This window comes from Wyeomyia smithii, chromosome 2 (genome assembly GCF_029784165.1).
Source record: "Wyeomyia smithii strain HCP4-BCI-WySm-NY-G18 chromosome 2, ASM2978416v1, whole genome shotgun sequence".
Lineage (NCBI taxonomy): Eukaryota > Metazoa > Arthropoda > Insecta > Diptera > Culicidae > Wyeomyia > Wyeomyia smithii.
Window position 1 is genome coordinate 35,466,374 of NC_073695.1, and position 26,541 is coordinate 35,492,914.

The 26,541-nt window shown below is 39.6% G+C and overlaps 1 protein-coding gene across 7 annotated transcripts in view; it reads right to left on the reverse strand.

The window, feature by feature from the left end:
* LOC129721493 (protein windpipe) overlaps positions 1-26,541 on the reverse strand; it is a 160,101-nt gene that overhangs the window by 30,792 nt on the left and 102,768 nt on the right. For 4 of the 7 annotated variants that reach the window (XM_055674141.1, XM_055674138.1, XM_055674142.1 and 1 more), the window contains exon 3: positions 22,781-22,912. The exons of the other annotated variants lie outside the window; for them this stretch is intronic. In XM_055674141.1, the coding sequence (XP_055530116.1) occupies positions 22,781-22,793 (13 nt within the window). In that variant the 5' untranslated portion in view covers positions 22,794-22,912. The remainder of the gene's footprint in view (positions 1-22,780; positions 22,913-26,541) is intronic. 7 annotated transcript variants of the gene reach the window in all.

Sequence of the window (26,541 nt, forward strand, 5' to 3'; positions counted from 1 at the left end):
AACAATTTGATATACAGTTTTTAAACAAATTGATATAAAGCCCAACGAGCAAACTGGATATACATTTGCCAACTCTTCAAACGGCTCCACTGGGCTTGTAGAAAAATCACAAGAAGGTTGTATGCAAAGCCACGACCGCAAGGTTGAAGTAGAATACTTTTACAAAAAAGATAACCTGGCTGCTTGCGTGTCAGTCATTTTTTCTAGTAAATAAACGTTGACCGTTCATTGGCAGTATTGTAATTTCTTTTTGTCTGATATTTTGAATGAAGTTCATTGGATATTTTTAAATTTTGTGTAAATGAGAAGTTGAAGTGCTGCCGAATTGTAATATGCACATTTAATACGACATCATTAAACGGGAACGGAACAAAGGCTACGGTTATGCAGAACACGAATGCCGGCGCGATGCGATTCGCCTTACCGTGGTGAAATGTACAGCTCTTTTAAGGCGAAGTAGAGCTATACATTTCAACAGGTTTCGTCTTGCCGAATCGCATCGCGCCGTTATTTGCGTTCTGCATGACCGTAGCCAAACACTAAGCGACGCAAACACGTAATAATAGTCAGAGTATGCATGTAGATGAAGATAATTAACTTTGGATTATAGCGCAAAACAAGAAAATATTAACTTTTCAAATAATCATTTGTGTTCTTCAAATTTCAGTTGTTCAATTTAATATCCGTTGAAATGTCTGTTTATTATCTGATGAAGCTCTTATATAGGCCAAATGATGCATTCCCAATTTACTAGGTCCATAACTCTGCCGACCGTGCTTGGGAAAGCGCGGTATAACGACCAATCAGAGGTCGAATTTTGTGTTTTGACAAGGCTTAAGAGTTTTCAATAGTACAATAGTTCGAATGATAAAATTGCAATTTCATGCATTTGGTAGGAATCTTAGAAGATTTTCTAATCGATTGCTGCAAAAACGAAGGAAATCCATCGAAAACTAACCGATTTATTAGCATTTGAAATTTTTCTCACTTTTTTCAGTTTTAGATTCACATTTTACATCCCTATGTAGCCGAACTTCCTGAGAGAAGTATTCTAATTCAAAATTAAATCTTCATTAATTCATTTGTTGTCCTTATAAGAACAATTGTTCAATTTATCATAGGATGTAGTGTTTATCTTACATCTCTGTGTTACCTTGATAGTGAGGACTAAGGCGCACGGTCAACACAATGAGAAAGGTGTTTTCACATTGAAAACTAGACACGGCTTTACTGGAGGGAGTGTTGGCAAATGCATCTACCGCTAATACCACCGCTATCATACGAAAACGCGTCGTTTCATGTGGAGAATATCAACAACGAAAAATGACGCGCGTCTAAGCATAACCCGAACTGTTTCGCCGTGCTGCTCCCATTTACCTTTACATCGGCCTCAGGGAAGTACCGGCTGCATCTGCATCTGCCGCTGAGGCTGTCACTATACTGCTATTGGTACCAAAAGCTATTAACTCTTCAAATAAGTGTGTTATTTGCTCTCAAAAGAACAATTGTTCAATTCAAAATCGGATTTACGCAATCGCATCTCTGTAATATTACCGACAATAATATTCTTCTGAACAAACTGATACGACTTTTCCATTAGGCCTCTGCCATAATAGGCGCGAAAAGCGACACGAACCGATTCGCTCAGCTGTAGGTTAATGTACAGCCATCAGTAGAGCTGTACATCAACCTACGGCCGAGCGAATCGGTTCGCGCCGCTTTTCGCGTCTACTATGGCAGAGGCCTTAGAGAAAGTTGCTGGCTGATGTATTCACTTCATGCAAGCCTGCTGCTGATGCTTCCCGCTACCACACTGAAACAGCATTTTAGTGAAGAGAGTGTCGTTGCATCAGCTGACCCTGCTTCTATCGATGCTGATATACCCGCTGCAACAGCTACGCTATGCATAGCCATGCCACAGTTGTGGCCGCAATACGCTGGCCCAACTGCTGAGCAACTGCAACGCTATCCGTAGCCATGCCACAGTTGTGGCCGCCATTGGTATCCGCTGTACCTGCATCTGCTGGCCCAGCTGCTATCGATGGTGAGATCCGCTGAAACTGCTACGCTTATTCGCAGCCATGCCACAGTTGTGGCCGCTATCCGCTATCGATGGTACCCACTGCTCGCTCCCGCTGCTGCTAAGGGAGGACTGCTGTCGTCGCTGTTCAGAACTACTATGAGCGGCTTCGACTAAAACAGGCTCTTATATAGGGATGAAAATAGGAATGAATTATTTTACGTACGTGGTGGAATGATATAACTTAAAAAATATGTGTGACTTCATTCTGGTTCAGAGCGATCATTTGATAAGCTCCACCTCTTTTTTCAGTTTCTAAAGTTTTTCCTAAGTTTCGTAGCAAGGATGCACAAAAATGATTTCTTGTCGAGCCGGACCGATAGCACTCTCATTGAAGCAACAAAATAACATGTTTTGTGTCGTGTTGTGCAGCTTGGTTGAAGAAAATGTTCCCGTCCCCATGACGTATGTAAGAAGATTATTGCGTTCAGTAGATAGTGTATCCAGCGAATAAACACCGATGGTGCTCTCACACACGCAACGGTTTTAACCCGTATCTTATTGCGGTTTGTAACATCAAGCGATTTCGTTTGCTCGCTGTTGCGTGTTGCATCATGTTGCAACTTGGCAGCTGGGAGACGACGAAATTCTGTTTATGCTGATTGATTGAATCGACTTCATATTAGCTCTGCATAGTCGAACTAACTGCTTTTGTGAATGCGTACTAACAGGGCAGTTTATTATTCAATGTCAGTTATGCTGATCGCAGCCTTTGCGCTGCCCCTACAGTGGGGAGTTTACTAAATAAAGTAAAAATTAGACAACTACAACAGAATTTGATTGCATCCCGCACAGAATGTCTGCTTGTGTTGATGCCAGAAAATTATTAACCTTCAATTATATTTTAATTTGCCTTCAAAAAAGCATTTTGCTGTTCAAAATCGGTTGCTAATTACAACCTTTGAGCTGCCTCAACATTGGGGGAATTAAGATACACGGACAACATGCACTGTGGAAGCTATTTCACATTCAGTAAATAAGACGGGTGCGACAAATTTAAATTGCTAGGATGCAACACAGAATACTTGATTGCGTTGACAAAAATTATTAACTTTCAATGACTTGTTTATTTGCCTTCAAAAAGGCATTTTGATTTCCAAAATTGGATTTCCTGATGGCAATCCTCATGCTGCCCCAACACGGGGGGAATAATGGCTGTCTGGCGACACACGCTGAGAAAAACCGCGCTGCTCCTGAGACGTGGTGACCAACCACAGAGCTAGTGCTGCTGCTAAGGAAGGACGACTGCTGTTGTCGCTGTCTAGAACTATTATGAGCGGCTCCGGCTGAAACAGGCTCTTATATAGGCCAAATAGTATGTTTTCACTTGCAAGGTATATGATCCTGTCGACCGTGCTTGGGAAGCAAGCATATAACGACCAATTAGAGGTCGAATTTTTCGTTTTGACAAGGCTTGACTATTTCCAATAGTACAATAGTGTGAATAATAAAATTACAATTATCTTATTTTGGGAAGAATCTTAGAAGATTTTCCAATCTATTGCTGCAAGAACGAAGGAAATCCATCGAATACTAACCGATTTATTAGCATTTGAAATTGGACATATTTTTCACTTTTTTCGGTTTTAGATTTTCATTTCACATCCCTATGTAGCCGAACTTCCTGAGAGAAGTATTCTACTTAAAAAAATTAGAATCAACATAGGGGATGATATGTTTTGCATCATTGTTTTCAGATGTAAGAGTTCAAATTATAATTAGAAACCAATTAATCATAATTTCAGTTGCAATGACTAAGTTATCATGAGTAGGTACTAGAACTCGTGTGCTGATTTTATGCAGATCATTTTATTGTTCTAAAGATCAAACGTACTTCAATGTCAACAACATGGAAGCAATTATCAACAACAAATGAATTCTGCCAAATCATTTGAAATGGGCCTGGTAGTAAATGACGTGAATGTCTATGTTTGTTATATCGCTACTCATCGTATTTTACACAGCCATTAGCTTTGGCATTGATCGGAATGATTGTAAAACTCTACTTCCTGAAAAGAAAATGTTTCGACTGCTGAACAGCTCCCGTAAAATATGGCAAAGTTTCGGTTTCCCGTTTAAAGTTCATTCAGTTGTACTTGAGAAAAGCAAACAACCTTAATTCAGCTAATTCGTTGTCTGGAACTGAATTGATAATTATTGTAGTGATAGCTTAGTAGCAGTGATATTCCAGCGAAATTTTATCCACTAGACAGGAGAAAACAAAGCCGTGGGGGTTCGTTATCAACTTCATTAGCAATGTTTCCTCGACCGAAACCGCCGCCGTTCAGCGCAGCGACGCTCCTCCGGGCACAGTGATCGTGTACGATCGTAAAATTGAAAAATATTTTGCAAGCTGTATCCACACAGCCATTGAATAGTGCCGACAGGCTAAACTACATTTTCAAACTTCACCGTCAAGCGTCATCGTTCATTCAGTGAACGGGTTACGGCTCATTGAGGGGGCCACATGGCAGCGTTTGGTGGATTGTTACGGTGGAAAGTGAAAATCGAAAAGCTGATTTTATTAAACTTTTGGGGACATTACTCTTTCACCTTCATGGTAAGCTAAAATCTGCACTCACTATTAGCAATATTATTTATGAGAGTGACAACAGCCCTTCCAGGTTTATCGTACGGGAAATCTCCGACTCAGCACGCGCAACCCGGGCGTCGTTATCCCTTGCGGGCGTGTCTCCTCTAAACAACCAAATGATTATTGCCATACACAACTATTATCCACTTCTGCCCTAATCAAAACAAGCATAAACGTTACAGCGTACACCGCAAAAGCCGGCAGTTTGAGGGGTGTAAAGGGAATATTGTATGATTCCAAAGTACAATATAAATAAACAAACAAAACGCGGCGAAGTCGACGAGACCCGAATGCGACTGCAGCAGCATCCGAGCGAAACTGGCGCGCGTTGGCAGATGTTCCAATTTCCTCCAGCCGTCGGGGCATTTGATGGTTGTTGGTCGTACACCTTCCGAAAGACGGGTGGTGACAGCCGCGATAACGCGACCGACACAACGTGAGTTGATCTTCGTGCAAATGAACGAAATGTATGCAAAGAAAGCTCAATCGATTGCAGTGACGAAGATGACAACGACGACGCAAAAACCTTGTCATCGCACTTGCCATCGTCGATGACGGTTTCCGGTGTGGCCCGGATTGTGGTTCTGCGCGGCTGTATTTTGATCGCGTGCAATCACCGCCGATGATATACTGACGGAAAAGACACTTGACAAGGCCTTTTTAATTTGTGCTGTGTAATTGGGGAATTATTGAAGCGTGTGTTTGTGTGTTTTTGGTAGATAAGCTTACGACGAGTTTCTTGAAGTTTAAGACATTTATTTGACCAAAACTTTTATCTCACATGCGTATCTTGTTGAACCAACTATTTTTATAGCGAGCGCCAATAAATAACCTAATAAAGAGGGATTTAACGAGTTGGCAACAGCCACTTAAATTTTGGTAAACCGAAGTATAGAAACAAAAAAACACTGACTCAGTTGAACAAGTCTACAAGTCTTACAAAACATAGGGGCCATCCACATACTACGTGGACAGATTTTAAACGATTTCGACCCCCCCCTCCGTGAACAACTGCCCATATAAATTCTAAAAAAATTGTATGGAACGTGGACATTATCCAATAATGCTGTCCACGTGGTATGTGGATGGCCCCATACACAGTTTAACCGAAACCTAAAATAATAAACTGGCGTGAAATTCTTCCCCACTGTCATATCGATTCCCAAATCAGCTAAATTTGATAATTCAATCACTGCCAACGGTCTAATTTACTCTGCTAGTTATCTGATCAATCAGTGCAAAACATACCAATTGCTAACTAATCCGGCATCCGTTCTCTATCCGTATCTTGCCGCCGCCCCTGCCGGTAGCAGTAGGTGTATTGGTGGACACCAGGTTTTGCTACCGTGACCGAGCGGGTTGGCGGTGCAATTTGATCTCCCGGTTCGTATATCCCGTTTCCAATCATCTAAATTGCTAATAGCCCCATAATTAGCTGCCACGGTTCGTTGGCTGTTATCCGACAACAAAACGCGCCCGGCGAATCTTATTTTCCAATTGGCGGCGTTGCACAACTCTGCGTCGCACCACCCACATACCAGCGCAGAGTTCTTGACAAGTCCGGTCGTACAAATGTATACAACATCTTGGATTACACTTCTCACCCGTGTGGCGGAACCAAACATCGCCTAATTGAGGGGGAGGGAAATCGACGAACGAGTGAGAAAAATCCATTACTTCGAGTTAGGTTGGAACAATGGTTGCGCGTTTCGATGAAGCCGGGACTAATTAGGAACTGCCACCGCCGCCACCGGTGGATGAGAAGGGAGAGGTGTTCAATGTCAGACCACTTAATACTCACTAGCTTGGCGACGACAATGCACGCTTAGAAACAAAACAAAAAAACAGCAAACAACATGACGATGATGACTATTATGCCGGTATCTTATCACTATTCCTACTATACTCGAACGGCGCAATGTCGAGAAAAAAAGTAAGAAAAAAGCAGTCAGTCAGTTCTAAATTAATACAGACTTCACAAAAATAACGCGACGCTACGCGATTACATGTTTTCTGCCAAGGGTTTGCGTAATCGGAGCGGTTGGTGTGCGCTAAATGACGTGACCGCTGTCAGCTTGTCATTGCGAAAATACGCTAGGAGCTGCACCCCTACCCTTCCCGTGAATCAAGAAACCCGCAATTCGGTAAACCGCCAGAAACCGATTGTTTGTACGCTCCAGACGGGCGTCGTGTTCTTCAAGATCGTTGCGAAGCGCGAAAACTCCGCTGATAGGAAATTTGAGCTCTGATTTCCTGGGTTCGTGGCACGGCGGGTGCTGGTTTGACAAGATGTTAATTGGGCAATAAAGGCTATGTGTTAGTGCGATGCGGTGTCATTTTTACCGGTTGAGTTTTGGTAAGTTTGACTGAAGATTTCCAAATTAGTTTTTTTATTTTGTTTGCTGTTTACTAGTAACACTACTTTGTAATGAATTTTCTCGATATTTGTATTGTTTGAATTCTATTGATTCTGATAATAGGAATCCTAATATGAGTAAACAACACGTTCTCGGAAAGAACTCTATATTGTATTCCCCTGGGACCATTTACACCGGAAACTAAAAACGGTTTTGCATTTTCTGACGTAGATTTAAGATCTACGGTAACAATATAGGGGTGCGAGTCGAAAACACCGGAAGCATCGAAATCGATACAAAAATAGTCCACTCTCAAATACTCAAAGCTCAGTCAGTTTTCAACGGATTTCCATCACTTTTGCAGCAGTTGATTGAAAAATTAGATATACGTCCACCAAAATGTGGAAATTTTTGAATTTGTGATGCTAACCATCGTACCACCAAAAAATGTAGAGCTTTTTCGAACGCATATTACGACCAATCAGAGCTTTAAACAAGGCCAAATATAAAGCACAACTCTCAGTCTAAATTAAACTTAACCATGTTTCACTGCATTTCTTCCCCATTACAGTCGATATCACGGTGCACCAAAGAATCTGAGTACACCATTCGATTCGGTATGACGTCCAGAATCTCTGGTCAAAATTTGAAAATCATCGTACGGTACATTTTTGAGTAATGCCCTTTCGAAGGTCGTAAAGTACAAAAAAGTGTTATAAAAACGAGAGAATACGACCATCTGGGAGATCCTGATGTCCTTCAAGGCTCTCTTTAGAACCTCTTCTTTTCATCTTGTACGTTAAAGACATTTCCTTTATTCTAAAAAAGCTAAAAGTGTCAATCTATGCCGATGACATGAAGCTCTTCTTGGGAATAAGAAATGAAGAAGACATCGCTGTATTCCAGAATGAAATATACATAATTTATGCATGGTGTAAAAGAAGCTTACAAGAGTTAAATGTAAAAAAATGCAACCAAATATTCTGTCGAAAAAGCTTTTGTTACAATTTTCAGAATCCGTATACCATCAAAACATTATATATAGCCTATTTAAGATCAATATTGGAAAACTGCAGCATTGTATGGTTACCCTATACAATCATATACGAAGAAAGGATAGAATCAGTACAGAAGCAATTTCTATTGTATGCTCTTCGTAAATTAGGTTGGATATCATTTTTTTCTTCCATCGTATAGGTAAAGTAGGTTGCATGCTCATACAATGATTGAAAGAGCGTCGTGAATTTGCAATAGTGTCATTTGTTTGGTTTTAAATTAGTTTATTTGACACGGCACGATACATTTTCTGTTTTACTGAGCCAAGTACAATTCGTTTTAATTCTACGTTAGCAGGGAAAAGAGGGAGGCCTTTTCTTTATTCTCGCGGCCGACTACGAGCTAGTGGGGATTTAAGGTGAGAGGAGGGGAGATACAATTTTGACTTAAAACTATTTTGGAACTTTGTTTTTCAACTGGTAGAGCAATTGTATTCTTGTTTGTTGTGGGTTCAAAATATTTGTGTAAGCATAGTTGCGGGCTCTTCGTTTCCGTGTCTTCAGCATAGCATATTTGTATCCTTAATCTGACAAATAGACAAAGAAAATTTTAAATTTTAATGTCAGCGTTTTTCAGAAAGCAGTATAACTGTGTCATGTACTGGAGATCACCGCTTCCCAGAATGTCTCTAACGGGTACGTTCGGTTGTTTTCCTCGGGCCCGAAGGGAATCTATAAGCTCGGACCTAACACCACAGAATTCGGCACACGACCAAACAACATGCTCGATGTCATGGTAGCCATCGCCACAAACGCAGTGATTACTGTCTACAAGCCCTATACGAAAGAGATGCGTGTTTAACGTGTAGTGATTGGACATAAGTCTAGACATCACGCGAATGAAGTCCCGACCTACATCCAACCCCTTGAACCATGCTTTCGTCGATACCTTAGGAAAAATGGAATGTAGCCACCGTCCCAGTTCATCTGAGTTCCATGATGATTGCCAACTGTTGAGTGTTCTCTGACGCAAAATGCTATAAAATTCATCATAAGCAATTGGTCTTTCATAAATATCGCCATCAATAGCACCCACCTTAGCTAAAGAGTCAGCCTTTTCGTTACCCGGAATCGAGCAATGAGAAGGGACCCACGCTAAGGTAACCCGGTAATTTTTATCTGTTAAAGCACTTAAAAACCACCGTATTTTCCCCAGGAAATACGGGGTGTGCTTCACAGGCTTCATCGATCGCAGAGCCTCAATGGCACTGAGACTGTCTGTGAAGATGAAGTAGTGGTCTGTGGGTAGGGTTTCGATGATTCCAAGAGAGTACTGAATAGCAGCAAGTTCTGCGACGTACACGGAAGCAGGAGCATCGAGTTTGTAGGAGGCGGTAAAATTTTCGTGGAAAACACCGAAGCCAGTGGACTCATCTAGATTAGATCCGTCAGTGTAAAACCTTTTATCATAACTAACATGTTTGAACTTATTCGAAAAAATCTTAGGGATCTCTTGGGGTCGCAATTGATCCGGGATACCAGAAATGTCTTGTTTCATGGTGGTGTCGAAAAATATAGCATTATTAGAAGTATCTAAAAGTGCGACATTGGAGGAATCGTATGAAGAAGGATTAATATCTTGAGCCATATAGTCAAAATATAAAGTCATAAATCTGGATTGAAATTGAAGATCGACCAACCTCTCGAAATTTTCAATTACTAATGGGTTCCTAACTGTGCATCGAATTAGCAACCGGTAAGAGAGATTCCAAAAACGATGTTTCAACGGAAGAATACCCGCTAACACTTCAAGACTCATCGTATGGGTCGACTGCATGCAACCCAAGGCAATACGCAAACAACGATATTGTATTCTCTCTAATTTTATAATGTGCGTGTTCGCGGCGGAGCGGAAGCAGAAACAGCCGTACTCAAGAACTGACAATATCGTTGTTTGGTAAAGCCTTAGAAGGTCTCCTGGGTGGGCTCCCCACCAGGTTCCGGTAATCGTACGAAGAAAATTAATCCTCTGTTGGCATTTTCGTGTCAGATACCTAATATGACAAGCCCAGGTGCATTTAGAGTCGAACCAGACCCCGAGATATTTAGCGACTAAAACCTGAGAGATCGTTTTACCCGTTAGTAGGAGCTGCAGCTGAGCTGGGTTATGCTTCCTAGAAAAAACGACCAACTCAGTTTTCTCCGGAGAGAATTCGATACCCAGCTTAAGAGCCCATTCAGACAAATTGTCTAAGGTATCTTGCAATGGTCCTTGCAGATCGCTAGCCTCGCTACCAGTAATGGATACAACGCTATCGTCTGCAAGTTGCCTTAGCGTGCATGAATTTGCAAGACATTCATCGATGTCATTGACGTAAAAATTATATAAGAGAGGACTTAAACATGAGCCCTGGGGAAGGCCCATGTAACTAATTCGGGAAGTTGTCGAATCGCCATGTGAGAAATACATATGCTTTTCTGACAACAGATTGAGCAAAAAGTTATTCAAATTTAGTGAAAGTCCCTGCGAATGAAGTTTCGCGCTTAAAACTTCTACAGAGACAGAGTCAAAAGCCCCCTTAATATCCAAGAACGCAGAAGCCATTTGCTCTTTTCGAGCAAATGCGAGTTGAATTTCAGTAGAAAGCAACGCTAGGCAATCGTTCGTCCCTTTGCCCCGGCGAAAGCCAAATTGAGTATCTGAAAGTAAACCGTTTGTTTCGACCCATTTGTCTAACCGTAAGAGGATCATTTTCTCCATTAATTTCCGGAGGCAAGAGAGCATTGCAATCGGCCTATATGAATTGTGATCAGAGGCAGGTTTCCCGGGTTTCCGAATAGCAATGACTTTTACCTCCCTCCAGTCATGCGGAACAATATTTAGCTCAAGAAACTTGTTGAACAAGTCCAACAAGCGTCTTTTTGCAGAGTCGGGTAGATTCTTCAACAGGTTGAATTTTATTCTATCTAACCCTGGAGCCTTATTGTTGCACGACAGGAGAGCCATTGAAAATTCCAACATCGAAAATGGAGGCTCTTCCGTAGTTACTATAAACGCGTCGCGAAAGGTTTTCTGTTCCGGTACAGAGTCCGGACAGACCTTTTTGGCAAAATCGAGTATCCAGCGATCTGAATACTCCTCACTCTCATTCGAAACGTCACGGTTCCGCATGCGCCTGGCGGTATCCCAAAGAGTGCTCATCGCTGTTTCCCTCGACAACGCGTTTACGAACCGCCGCCAGTACCCGCGTTTTTTCGCTTTTACTAAGCTCTTCATCTGCCTGCCCAGTGCCTCGTACTTTCGTAGTAGGTTGACAGTGCCGTACTCCCGGTAGTCCTTATACGCCGCGGACCTTCGCGCGTACAGCTCAGAGCACTCTTTGTCCCACCATTTGTTGGGAGGGCGTTGTCTAATCGTTACCCCGGGTATCGGTTTCGTCTGAGCTTGCGTCGCGGCGTCGATTATCAAGCCAGCTAAGAACGCGTATTCTTCCTCCGGAGGAAGTTCCTCGTGAGTCTCGATAGATTCCGCTATAATAGACTCATAACGCTTCCAATCAATATTACGTGTAAGGTCGTAGGAAATATTGATTGGGTTCGGGGGAGTTGAACCATTAGCAATTGATATAACGATTGGAAGATGATCACTACCGTGGGGATCGTTGATTACTTTCCACTGGCAATCTAACGCTAGTGATGTCGAGCAGAGGGATAGGTCAAGCACGCTTTCACGTGCCGGAGGATTAGGTACGCGTGTCGCTTCCCCAGTATTCAAAACTGTCATATTGAAGTCGTCGATCAAGTTACAGATTAAAGAAGATCGGTTGTCGTCGTACAGCGACCCCCATAGCGAACAGTGAGAGTTAAAATCTCCCAAAATCAAAAAAGGTGCGGGAAGCAATTCTGCTATATCAAGGAGTTGCTTCTGTTCAATCCGCGCGGATGGGGGAATATATAACGAAACAAGGCAAAGGTCTTTTCCATTCATATTCGTTTGAATGGCAACAACTTCAATATTCGAGATCGAGGGGAGGTCAATTCTGAAAAAAGAATAGCACTTTTTGATCCCTAAAAGTACCCCTCCACCGTGTGAGTCTCGATCTCGACGAATGATGTTAAAATCGTGGAAATTAAGTTGGTCATTTGAATTGAGAAAAGTTTCACAAAGCGCGAACGCATCACAATTGTATGTGTTTATCAAATGTGAAAATAAATCAAATTTGGGGATGATACTTCTGCAGTTCCACTGTAACACAGTGACAAAATTCCTAACCTCTTTCAACGAATTAGTCATCGAAAGATACGATAGCTGAAATGAGGGGCCAAGTTGCTGTGAGTTGCTTCAAAAAGGTTTTCACTGTTGGGAGAAGGGCAAGAAGAATGTTTTGAAGGGGATCTGGTATGTTGAATGTTTTAAATATCCAGTCCACAATATCAGAGAATTTTATGAACCCTGTTTCTTTTATGTCTTCTGATCGAGAAATGGGTGCCCGAGGGGTTTTTGGTGCCCCAGGAAGCGGTGGGTACTCCTGGTTTGATTTGAAATTAAAACCGGGGGGTACTTGCTTCGGTTTTTCTTCACCGCTTCCTTTTTGTGTTGTCTTATTGGTCATTCCGCTAGGGGTTATCTTACGACCTTTACGAGAAAGATTAGGAGAGTTGAGCATTCTCCTCTTCCTAGATCCCTCTGGCAAGGCATAGGAACACCCTTCGACGGGATCGTCAGATGTACCCTCATCGGTTGGCAAAAAGGAAAAGATGTTTCCTGTCGAGGGTGGCTCAGCCCTCTTAAGCATTTCTGCAAAAGAGCGCTTTGATCGTTCCTTAAGGGAACGCTTAATTTTTTCCTCGCGCTGTTTGTACGCGGGACATGCCGGAAGGTCATGCCGAGTTCCCTCGCAATAAAGACACTTTTCAGTATCCCCACTGCAAGCGTTCTCAGCATGATTGCCTCCGCACTTGCTACAGCGTGCCTTGTTGCAGCAGTAGGTGGCTGTGTGACCTAACTGCTTACAGTTTTGGCAATGCATGACCCGCGGTACGAACAGGCGTACAGGTAGACGAACCCTGTCCAAGCGGACGTAGTTCGGCAGCGCGGATCCGGCGAATGTTACTCGGAAGGAATCCGAAGGGAGGAATTTCTTCTTCCCTTCTTCGATGGATACTGAATGCAATTGCTTGCAATCCAGTATCTTTACACTTTGCATCAAGGGGTTTTTAAAGCAGCCAACTCCATGACGCAAAATGTCATCGACAGTGAGATTCCCCTCGGTAACCACACCGTCGATTTCTACATCCTTGGCAGGGATGTACACGCGATACTCTCTCGTGAAGAGCTCGTAGCCAGCAATTTCGTTTGCTTGCTTCAAGCTACTCACGACAACTCGCAGTTTGTTCGGCCTCACCTTCGTAATCTCGGTTACGGCCGAAAAATGTTTTGCCAGGTCTTTGCCAATTTGGATAATATTCAATGGCTTCTTTATGGGCCGGAAAAAAACAACGTAGGGACCACCAGCGGCATCTGGGTAAGCTTTTACCCGTACTTCCGGTACTCTTGGTACAGGACTTGGCAAAGGGGAGGGCACAGGGGAAGGTAGGGGTGTGCTGATGGGAGAAATTTCAATTTCTTCCCCGTTTGTTTCCACCTCCAGGAAAAGTTGCACCTGCATGTCGTCCATTTTGCGGGAGCGTTACGCTCTACCGCACACAAACGATAAATATTCGAATATGGGGGGGGGTTCAAGTAGTTGATGTTAAATTTTAAAAACAATTTTTCAATCTACAATGGATCAAATAAAAAAAAAGACAGTAATACTAATACTAATAACAATAGTAATAATAATAATAATAATAATAATTATAGTAATAGTATTAATAATAACAATAATAATATCAATAATAATATTAATAATAATATTATAACATAGTAATAATATTGATAATAATAGTAAAAATTCTAAAGGTAATACTTCACCGAACGTCTAAGTCACGACCTCACGGCTGATAGTAGGATTAATCGAGCGTCTCCGCAGAACAAACAATGACGATCCAGCTTTGTGTTGAGACACAGTGGCCGTGTCCTACACGCGACCTTGTAGATGCCACTTGTAGTTGACTTCCACTCGCTCGATCGTATGATGGTCCGTGCTGCTAGCGGGGTAACAGCGGTGCGGGAGAATTATTCTTGCTGATATATCAGCTGCGTATCGAATCACTGGCGGGGTAGCCTGCCCCTACCAGTGTGCAGATGTTTCTGCCGATATATAACAGTCTATTGTTATTGCGCAGCACGAGAACTAATCGACAAAAAAACACCCGTACGATAACTCGTGTATTGTTATTTTGCGAACTCAAACGGAGATAAACAATTTGCGTCTAATCGAGACGAAAGCAAAACAACGAATGATAGTGTCATTTGTAAACGACATCGTTTCGCAGCGCATTGATTCAGCTACACTTTTATCTAAGCTAAATTTCTTCGCACCTATTAGACAACTTCCAAATCGAAACACGTTTGCCAGCAATTATTACCGCACAAATTATGCAAAATTCGGACCCTTGAATCGTATGGTGGCCACTTACAATCAATACTGCGAAACCATTGACTTTACATTGTCTCGATATGAACTTAAACACTTTTTTAGCTCAATACACAATCGCAACGCTTATTGGATAAAAAATAGTTTTTAATTGAACATTGCATTGAACTATTAGAATATTTTATATTGTCTACTTCTGATTGACGAAATGTATGAATAAATTAAAATAAATAAAACGAAGAATGAACTCAAAAACAGCCAACGAAAGATTCCAGAATTCCTAGCATGAAAAAAAAAAACAAAAATCGACTGGAAGCCCTCGGAAAGTGATAGCTAAGGATGATTCTCGTATCAAAAATCTCGCCAAACATGTGAAAAGGGCTCATGTGTCATATGTTAACAAGCTAAATTTTCTCGTTTTTTGATTAATACAAGCGAAATCTGTCCTTAGCAATAACCTTTATTGATAAGAGAATTTACTCTTTATCAAACAATCTTATTTGTACGGGTAGATTAAGCTTGTATTTATTGAAAAACATGAAATTGTGGCTTGTTTACATATGGCACATGGGCCCTTTTCACATGTTTGGCGAGAAATGTTTTCCTCGAAGATCTGTACGAATCTGCAAAGAACAACGGATACGAGCTGAACTTGCTTGCGAGCTCCTATACAATCCTATACAATTGCCAACTGAGGACGCCCATAAACAAAACAAAATCTGACGAAACTTAGATCAACATGATTAGCTGGAAAAATGGAAAAATCTTGGTACATCGTCCGATTGACTGTGCCTTCAAACCACAGTGCGCAAAAAAAAAAAAACATTTAAACCCAGAAGAGGCAACATCATGGTTTAAAAGTGCTTCGCCTGGTTCGGAGTTGGTCTCCTGTACTGGATCGGCAAAATAATGGACCAGTGTCTCTACACTCAGATAATAGAAGACCTGATGCTAACGCGGAGTGGTAAATGCCGTTGAAATGGTATTTATGCAAGACAGTAACCCCAAATACACCACCCGAACTTTAATGAAACGGTTTACTGATCACAAGGTTGACGATTCCTTTTCAGCACTTGTACAAAACTGGAGTGACATTGCGTACCTCCTTTCGAGTAACTTGAACAAAAATAAATGATCGCTGATGGGCGTTATGTTTCGTTTTGACGTGGTACTACGTCTTTCTTCACTATACTAAGGTACATTTTGTGCAAACTGGATTCAACATGTAACGTTTTTGGTTGGCGGAATGGACGATTTCAGATGCTAATAGCGCTCGAACAAATATTCCGATTCCAATAGTTAATATACCGTTGGAAAGCTAAAATACACAAAATTTATATAACATGATAATTTCAGTTACCATTTTCTTATTACGCCGTGAAAATTGCGGAAAAGTTTGAAGGTCGAATATCATACATTTTCATACGATTGGTATATTTCCCTAACGCAGACTTCAAAAACATAGACAAGATGATTTCACGCATTCAGTCATTGGCTAGCAATGCCAGCCAATTGGCATCGCATTCATCATCACCCAACGTAAGCGACGAAGAAAGAAAGCAGAGATGCTTCCACGTGATTGGTTCTTCCCCCAATCACCCAAGTTCCCCACACTGAATGACGCTATAAAAAGACATTCCGTGTTGAGAGAAGACGACCGTCAAAGCGAACAGTTCGGCTTCCCTTCGATCTGAGTTGGACCCCACCAGTGGTAATCTAATTCAGATATCGTTGTTGAAATACAGCCCGAACTTGGACCTGGACGGCACTGGGGACCATTGGAAGCCGCTGGAAGGGACCATTGGAAGACTTGGAAGCCGTTTGGGTGCTGCCGAAAGTGTAGGTATAGTGTGTCGTATATCAAGCGTGTGGGTGTGTATGTGTGGGTGTGTGTCTGAGTAGCGTATGGGTGTCTATGTGTGGGTGTGTGAATAGCGTGTGTGTTTATGTATGAGTGGCGTGTGCGTGTATGTGTGTGTATGTATAAGTAACATGGGTGTGTGTATGTGTAAGTGACGCGTGTGTGTATGTGTTAGTAACGTGTGTGGTGTGCGTGTATGTGTAAGTAACGAGTGTGTGTGTGAGTGTGTGTAAGTAACGTGTGTGTGTGTAAGTAACGTGTGTGTGTGTAAGTAACGTATGTGTGGGTGTGTGCGTATGTAACGTGTGTGTGTAAGTAAGTAAGTAAGTAACGTGTGTGTGGTGTGTGTGTGTATGTGTAAGTAACGTGTGTGTGTGTGTGTGTGTGTGTGTGTGTGTGTGTGTGTGTAAGTAAGATAGATAGGAGGAAAGTAAGCAGAAATTCTAACGTAGTTTAACTAATTAAAATAGTATTTTCCATGTCTTAGGTGTATTCGACTGTCGACTGTCATCAATTATGGGTCTTTTCAGAACCGGGATAGTGCTCAGAAGCTAGACTCCATCCCCAGACGCAATTCTAAAATCCGGGATGGTGACTTCTGACTACTTGAAAACAGCCAACTACCGACTGAAATAACTATTTCCGGAATCAGGATGACGCCTAAAGGCCGACTTAGTATCATATTGAAATTCACAATGAGGACTTTCGGGTTCTTCAAAACAACTCCATATACCATAAATAATAAGTTTTATCTGCTACCTGTTTTTTTTCTCGAAGTTTTTGTCTATCACTTTTGAATGCGAGTTCTTTTTATAGTTAAAAAAATATACCTAGACGAAAACTTAGAATCGCACAGAATCTCTATGATTCTTTACATTGGAACTATGGGCGTTCTCGATAAGAAATCCTGAAAAAAATACTTAATACTACTCTTTGCCAAGAGGATTGAAAGCCATGAAAAAGATTCGAAACCTTTCACTTCAAAAAATTTGCAAAATTGGAATCGATCAAATTTGCTTTTGCTGGTTCGCAGAGGTTTTGAAGGACACTACCCTATCTAACACACAGAGAATCCTAACTGTAAATTCCCTTGTCATCCTTCATACACTGACAAATTGCCCCAGTGCCAGCCATCCGAGCACACTTTCAATTTTGTGTACTGTCATCAACGTAAATAAAAGATTAACTAAACAGTTATTCAAGTATAGGTTCATCTCGTTCCTCCTTTAAGACCCAACTACACACGGCGTAATGACGCCTTCTCCATACAAAATGGAAGGCAGAATAGCGATCACGCCTTCTATTTTGACGTTGGACTACGTTTTTGTTTACTATACTGGGATGCATTCTGTAAAATTGGAAATGAGACTGGCAAATGTTGCGTCAGATTTCAAATGGTTATAAGAGCATAACCACATGATGGATAACAATAACCAATATGTTGTTGGATAGATAAAATGTTTAAAAATTTTGTAATATGCTAGTTATCGCTATAATTTTATTGCTAAGCGGTAAAATTGATAAAATGTTTCAATAACAAATTTACGGGAATACTGAACCAATTACATGCAGGCATTCCTAGCACAGACGATGTGAATAGACACCATCCATTCCATGTAATATTCTCTGTATCAATATCGAAATAAAAATTGACAAAGTTTCCCTGTCCCAATAGGTTAATTTGATTTTGCTTCCATGAGCTTAGACTAATGATGTCTCGAAGGTAAAAGTTTTCCAAAAAGTTCCCCATTCTTGAACAATTTCTGAACCTGCTTTCAGAACCAAATAAAAACTGATGTCTTGAAAGAAAACATGCCGGTAAAAGCAACAGTACCAGTGGAGTAAAGAACCGCAGGTCTCTCGTCGTCTATGATTGCAGCGGTACTCTTCTATTCGTACTGCAGCGGTACTATACGTATTGCACTGGTACATTTTGGTTCGTACATTTCTATACGTGTGCAATCGGGGAAAAACAGCAATGCTGCTGTTGTTGGTGATTGGAAGTTTAACTCATAAATTTACGCAACAAGGATTGTAATTTTAACGTGGGACTACGTTTTTGTTTACTATACTGAGATGCATTCGCAACTTTTCCATAATAAACGTTTATTATCTGTCTTCGTAATATAGCGAATGCAATTGTAGGCAAATGAAAAAAATTGTCAAGCAAAAAACAACAATGGAATTGTTTATTGCTATGATTTTCGTTTCTGAAACTTGTTGATAATTTTGTTTACATATCTTCTTATGTTTGCCAATTAATTAACTTTCGAAAGGGCTCTCATATTATTTTGAAAGTAAGATCCATATTAAAAATTTGATTTAATCAGAGTTAAATAAGACAAAATCATTCATTATGATAACGTAAAAAAATGATAGCGAAAGCATTATTGAATTTGGTTTTTATAGGATATAGAGTTAATTCTGACTTTGACGCATAACGAGAAATTCTTTGTGCTTCTTTGACAAGAACGATAAGCTTGAGCTTTGTCAAATACATGTTGTTTGCACAAAAAATTCTACAGGTATAATATCGCCAAATAAAAACGATATTTTATCTAGTGTTGTTGTAAGCCACCGAGCAAACACATTGATTCTGTCTGCGGAATCTGTATATTTTGGATCAAAAAACCCCCCAATTACAGTGTTTAGTCCCACGTCAACATTTCATACAACCCTAGGGCTGTATACTTTGTAGTATTTTGCAACGGGTATTTATTCAATTTTATCTTCGATATTCACTAAATAATCGTTACCGGATAGTATCGAAAAGGTAAATCTTTAAATATATACATTTATAGAAGAGTAAGAGCTTGCAAGCTAATGAAAAAAATTGTTAAGCAAAAAACAAACATGTAATTGTAGATTGCTATAATTTTTTGCTGGAACTTGTTAATAATTTTGTTCAAAATATCTTCTTATGTTTGCCAATTAATGAACCTTTGTAAGGACTTTCATATTATTTTGAAAGTAAGATCCATATTATAGATTTGATTTAATCAGAGTCAAATAAGACAAAACCATTCATTATGATAACGTAAGTATTGTTGGATTTGGTTTTTGAGGTTATAGAGTTAATTCTGACTTTGACGCATTACGAGAAATTCTTGGTGCTTCTTCAACAAGCACGACATGCTTGTGCCTTGACAAATACACGTTGTTTGCAGAAAAAAATACTACAGGCATAATATCGTCAGATATAACTGATATTCTTTCGGGTGCTGTAGAATATATTTCAAAAATTGATTTCCAGGGGAGGCTGAAAATAAAAATACGTACAGTCGCTGAGCCAACACATTGATTCTGTCTGTAGAGTCTGTTTATTTTGTAACAAAAAATCCCCTAATTACAGTGTTTAGTCCCACGTCACCATTTCATACAACCCTAGGGCTGTATACCTTGTAGTATTATATGGAGAAGGTGTCATTGCGCCGTGTGTGTATTTTGGCCTTTATTTGCATCTGCCCAAGTTGCGATAGCGAAATAGATCTTGAGTTACGTGTCATTTTGTGAATAAATTCTAGAGTTAGAGTGAATGAATAATGAAAACTAAAGACGTTGATAGCTTTCAATTCAGAAAAGTTCTCTAATTGATAATTTTTTATGACTTGTTAAATGATACTACCACACATAACAATTATAGAAATATGTGTTTTACTGAAATTGGTGTGCAATATTTTAAATGCGAATCATAGGAGTTTGAAATAAGTTTTGGCCAGGATTTCCCCGTCAGAATCGACTTTTTTATTTGTTGTTTTCTTTCCAATAATATTATTAGCATTTTAGACCACCATCACAAAGTCCTCATGAACTTTGAACAAACCACATTGTAGTCGTCATTCTATAAGAGTAAAACTACTACTCGTGTTATGATGATGTGCTGTTTTAAGGGGTTATATACCTTTTTGGTCGAGAAAAATGAGGGAAGTTTGAATTTATTTTTAAGTGCATAGCACCATTTTCATTGTATCAAAGTGGTATTTTTCTGGAAGTACAGTTTATCAAAAACAAGAAAATACGTTTGATTTTGAGATATACCAATTATTACTGGAGTAATGGCCGTTTCCCCGAAACGCTATTTTTTTGCAGAGGCTTGCGGTGATCCTGATAGAGACTCGGCGGATCAACCGAAATCAAAAAACTCATATTATATCATTAGTTTAGAAGTGTGCCGGGTCCTTGAACGTTCGCTTTTATGAGTATTTTGTTTTCAGTGCAAACGGGAACGTTTTTCCCAAAAAATGCACGTTTTGAGCGCAAAAAATTGCATTAAAAATTTTTTTGCGGCAAAATGTAACTGTATGTTTCAAAAAGCGATCGTTCAAGGACCGGCGAATTTTATAACGAAAATTTAAAAAAAAAGGTGAAGGAAATCGGTTCAGTAGTTTTCCCTCAATCAAGATCACGGCAAAGTCATTTTCCGGAAAATAACTATTCCGAGATAATCGCGTGTAAAGTTTCAAGTTTAGCTTATGCGGCCGTGGCGATGCGCGTTGCAAATCGCTTTAACTTCCTTCCTATTGCTCAGATCTTTATGAAAATTTGTGGAAATATTCTCAAGATGTTGTATTTGAAGATAACGTAATAAAAAATTTTCTGGTTTTTGAAAACTAAAAAGGTATATAACCCTTGTTCATTCGTATCAAATTGTTTCCCGAATTATGCCGCAAGCATGTAATGCAACAATGTTACTTGTACCAACTTGTAAAGAAATACATACGTCTCTGCTGGCATGCCAAAGCATATACTTAGTAACAACAATGTACCAACAGTTCAAAAGTAGACGACGTTAGTTACAATGCCCAATATGGCCACATTCAACCAGATAAAAAAGTTGTAAATTAGTTTCAAGCTATCTTAAAGCATAAATTTCCTCGAAACAGGTAATTATTCAAGTCAGCAAAACAAGCAATTAGCACCAGCAAACATGATTTTATTGCTTCCATTAGCGATCTCTTGGATACCGGTTCAGGTTTTCCAGGAGAAACCCAGCAAATTCAAATTTCGCTCCGGTCTCGATCGCGCCCCAGTAACCTCCAAGGCTAAACGAACCTGCCGTACCTTTGGGCGCAATACAAATTTCACTGTCCCTGAGCCTGGACAACTTTCTAAAGCAAACAGTCCCGGATGGTGTTAGTGGTAAATAATTTTCTCCATGTGCACCAGGTTTACCCACTAGATCTGAATACTTTGCTTCAACCAGCAGACAAAGTAATATCTTAATCCCCCCAACTCTTCTCCTCAATCTCCCAGTTCGCTGTGACCAAACAGGAAAAAAAGGAATGGCCCTAAAATCGCGTTAAAAGAAAAAAAACCGGTGCACTTTGTACGGAACGAAACGGAACAAGTCAATTTCGTTGAGTTGTTAATTGATTGCAGGCCCGTCTCCGTCTGTACGGTGGGTGTTGCAGGAACAGATTCAGCACTTTTGCCACCGGGAAGAAATCCCGCTTCATAAAGGTGGGAGGACTCGGCGGTGTACTTTATTGGACGGAGCGACGACCGGGTACTTCTCTTGATGAAATGTGGCACGACGTATTCATCACGATAGTTGTCCGTCGAGGCACTAAACGCGGCAAAGATGTGGCACTTTCTTAAATTAGTCAAGATTGATGGGATATAAATGTGTGACCCTGACACTCGGTGCAATAGACAAGGGAAGATGAATGTTGTGCTGCATGCAGGAAAAATACCTGGTCATTTAATGACGATTGTTGGATTGAAAAGTTAGAAAGCAGATAACATGTAAATTTTTTAGTTCAAAAACAATTTGTCTCGATAAAGCGGTTCCTAATTCTAATCACTTATAAAAGTGTAAACGCATTGGCTTTCTCGAAAGTATACACGTTAACGTCCATCACAACGATAATTTGTCATACTTTGTACAATGTTGCACTGAAAGAACGGTGTATTTTGCTGAAAGTCACAAATGATTGGCAATTTTCGAAATTAGAGCTACTGTACAGCCAGTTTTCAACACGTTTCTAGTATGATGTCATTCAACGATCTCGTTAAAATTTATACCTCGGTACTAATTTAGCCCTTTCATTTGGGGAAGTATTACGTTAACGCCAAACCACATCGACTAGAAGGCAGTTTCAATTTTTATGTACAAGATTTATTACGCCTTCCCGGCCAAACAAAGAGAAACATTTTAGGCATTCCAAGACACAGCCATCGTGGTGTTGTCAACCACAATCAGTTTGATACGGAGTCTACCGCCTCGATGAATGAATGAATGAATGCAGAAACAGAAAAAAAAAAACAAATCTATCCTCATGGACGAAGTTCGTTCGAAAACGGAAATATGATAAATGAAATTTTCAAAATAAATTATCATAAACTACTTTCGTACGATTCGTTTCCATTTCGTACGACCATCAACGACTCTGGCTGCAGTTTGTGTGCTTGTTGCCTCGAGTGTGGATTTGTAGTTGCGTTCGCGTTCAATTGTTGCCCGTCTTGAGTAGAGCGACTTTGATTGCAGCTACCGAGACAAAACAGAACAAGAAACAAAAAAGTTCATATAACGATCGGTTTTTAGAACTATTTCACAGCAAGGTTTGTGATCGTGAATTGGATAGGCTTACCGATTGGTTGAACCGAAAGCAAAGTTAAAATATCGGTGTCATCGTCTTGCTTGACATTTCAATCAAATGTTTTATTTTTCATCACAGGGGGGTTGCGTTTACCATCTTTCAGAGTTAGGTAATGTCATTAGAACGGTTTTTCATTGTGAGCCACACCAATAAATCATCGGAAGTTTTTTAATTAGTGATGCCCGTTATCATCGACCTTACGGCAACCGACCGATTAATGGCGTCACTTTGCCTGGTTGCTAACAAAGTAACGCTCTTGAAATTCAATTAAACTTTTTCTCCCCTGTGACTGCACTTTGCAGCTAGCTGAATCTTGATGGGAAATTGTGAACTATTGTATGATTTTTCATCAAATTGATTACTTTTAGGGCTTGGTGGAAATTATTTTTGAAAATAAAAAATTTATCACAAATACTACTGTAGACTGGCTACTTGTATTAATTTCGATATCTCTTATAAGCCGTAGACTCTGAATAAGTGGCATTTTCTCCTCTACTACACACTTTCATGTACTGATTATACACATTCATATGCGTAATGAACAATAATTGCATATAGTGGAATTGAAAAGATATGAATTGTCTTTAAATTTAATTTAACCCTAGAAAGATAGTCTGCGTCAATTTGACTCCTCGCTTCAAGTGACATTGCCCTCTTCTGTATTTTAAATAGTGCGAAATCGTCTTCGCTTTTCAGGAAATTGAATCTGGTATTCGTTATGTACAGATGTATTAACACCGTAGTGATCACTCATTATTAAATTTTCAACAAAAACTTGCATTTTAAATGATTTCAATGATTTAAAATCCATGCATTATATTTCCAGGGTTAATGTAAGCGAAAAATCAACTTTCTTTGATTGAAATGTGCATACCAATTTTTCACATATTTCTTAAACTTTCCGCTTATACAGGGATGGAGAAAGAGAATGTACTAACTCTAATTCTGAAAAAATTGAGTCCTTTGTATGTCTAACGTTACTTTACTTTCACTTATCGATAGCTTCCAAGTGAATCTAAATTAATCCTGGATGGATAAGTTTACATTGATTTGACTCCTTGCGATAAGCAAGATTTCTCACTTTTTTCAAATAGTGCGTCATTTAAAACATAAATGTCAGAACCTACTCTCTGGTGTTTGTTATTCATCAAGGTGTTAACACCATAATGATCATTAATCAATGATTTATGGAGAAAACTTGCATTTTCAATTATTTAAAAGTCTCATAATTTTTTTCACGTACATCAGAATACTATCCGATTTGCTTTTGAAAGTTACGTGTTTGGCATAGATATTTTTAGTAAGAGTAATTAACTGAAAAGACGTATGAATTAAGCATACGCTTTATTTAAAGTATTGTAACTCAGAAACTCACAAAACAATTTTCACTTGCGTAAATTCAACGTGGATTCCTTTTGTTCTTTAGGTAAAAGTAATTTTAATATTACGTCTCGATTTAGTCGAGAGTGTTAGAAGGTTTTACGTGAAAAATAGTTAAATTTGACGGTAAATTGGGCTAATTGGACAAAACCCGCTAAAGTAAGTTTGATCGTTTCCAATCCGGAAGATTCCGAAAAGGTTCATGACGCCTAATCCCATAACCAGGGCATTTTTGAGGATTCCTTAACGCAGACACCATCAGGGTAAAAGTATCGACCCAACCTGTCCAAGTAAGCATCACCTGAAAAAATTTGTCAATTTGATGATGAAATTTGTCGTCTTTGCGGGTTCGAATGTGAAACCGCAGAACATTTGCAGTGCACTAATACAGCGCAGAAAAAGAGCCTTTGTAAAAGGAACTTTGGAGCCGTTCGAGGTCTGGTCTGCAAATCCTAATGAGGTAATTATTTAAATACGAAATTCAGTGCCAAATTGGGAGAAAGGGCGCAACATGACAACGATGATCACTTCCATCAATAGTGATATGTCTAGACTAAAGAAGATGTATACCACAAAAGAACAAAATAATGGACGCAGTGGTCCAAATCTTACAAAAAATATCATAAACATCAACCAAGAACTTAAACATTCATTGATTTTTTTTTAAATTACCAGTTTGCGGAAAACAAACAGAGAGAATTTTGCTACTTTTTGTGTCTTATGGCCGCGCTTTAGACAAAAAAAGGAACGAACTAAGAGTACCAAAATGTACGACGGCTACGCGCTTATATGTGTTTTTGCAGAGGAACATACACCAAGAGCCGCAATGCATGTGTTAGTGAAACTTCACTCGCTGCATTTGTGTTGATGCAACGATCAGGTTCATTTCTGCCCTCTTCTTTCACACACATTTCAAATGAATAATTAGGAACACTACTTTTTTGTTCCCCACTGTTTAATTGGAAATGAAAAGCTGTAATACCATAGGACCACGAGATTTGTGTCTACAAACGGGTTAGCTCTTTTCATATTTTTTCTGCTACGAGGTTTCGTTCTCAAGTCTGCAGAAGCCAGAAAGACAGTGACCAGTTAAAAGACGTGTTGTCGTACTTTGGTCTTTTTCATTGAGTCTGAGTAACGCTGCGGTTTTCCTATAGTTTGATTTTAAATATTTTTTTATAGTTCGATTGCCGTTAGCCAGTTACAGCATTTCAGTTTTCTATTATAACCATCCTCTCCCATTCATCAAGTTTCGTTCTTAAGGTGGAAGTGTGTTGAAGCCATTCGTCAGCCATTTCGACTTCTAGCCACCACGTGGTCGACTTAGAATTTTCAACGGCATACCACTTGGTAATAGTTAATGCGTAACATGTAAAAACATATCCTCATGTTTAAAGCCCTTGATGAGACGCTTCAAAAAGTTTCTAAACCTTTAAAATTTTCAGATGAACCTTGCTCTTGATCCGCTTTTCATTGCCTCCAATTTCGCAATGTCGAAGTACCCAGTTTGAAAGAATCTGTTTTTTGTGCCTTAAAAAAAAACAAGTAAAAAATTTGCATGTGGTTATAACGGTCATTATTAGATAGTCGTGATCTCGTAACAAATTTCTTGCAAAAGAGAACATTTTTCGTTTTTGCTTACTAAAATTTACTGGGGCATTAGAAGTTAAAAATATAACGGCCCTAAAAGCGAATGAAAAATCTCCTGCATTGAGACTGAAACTTAAATTAAAACTTTTACTCAACCAACAGAAGAGTAGAATGAATGTCGTTAACTTTTTCCAGGCTTATATCCTATCCTATCCTATCCTATCCTATTTTCTTTTCAAATTATAGAAAAAGCTTATATTCAATAAAATTAAATTTCTTTTGGAATACTGAAGAATGAAAGCAAATTACTATTTCCAAATAAACAAATTGCTAGCTGTAGATTCAAATCCCATATGAATCAATGTGTTTTATTATGCTCATGTTAAGCAAATTTAATTTAACAAATGAAATGGATGGCTACTTTTAGTAAGGCGTATTTTTGTTTTAAAGCTTCAGATTTAAAGTCATATATGGAGGGCAAAAATTAGAAACATGATCTGTCATAGCTAGAACTTCGACCCGCATACATTGAGAGTAACATTTTGCT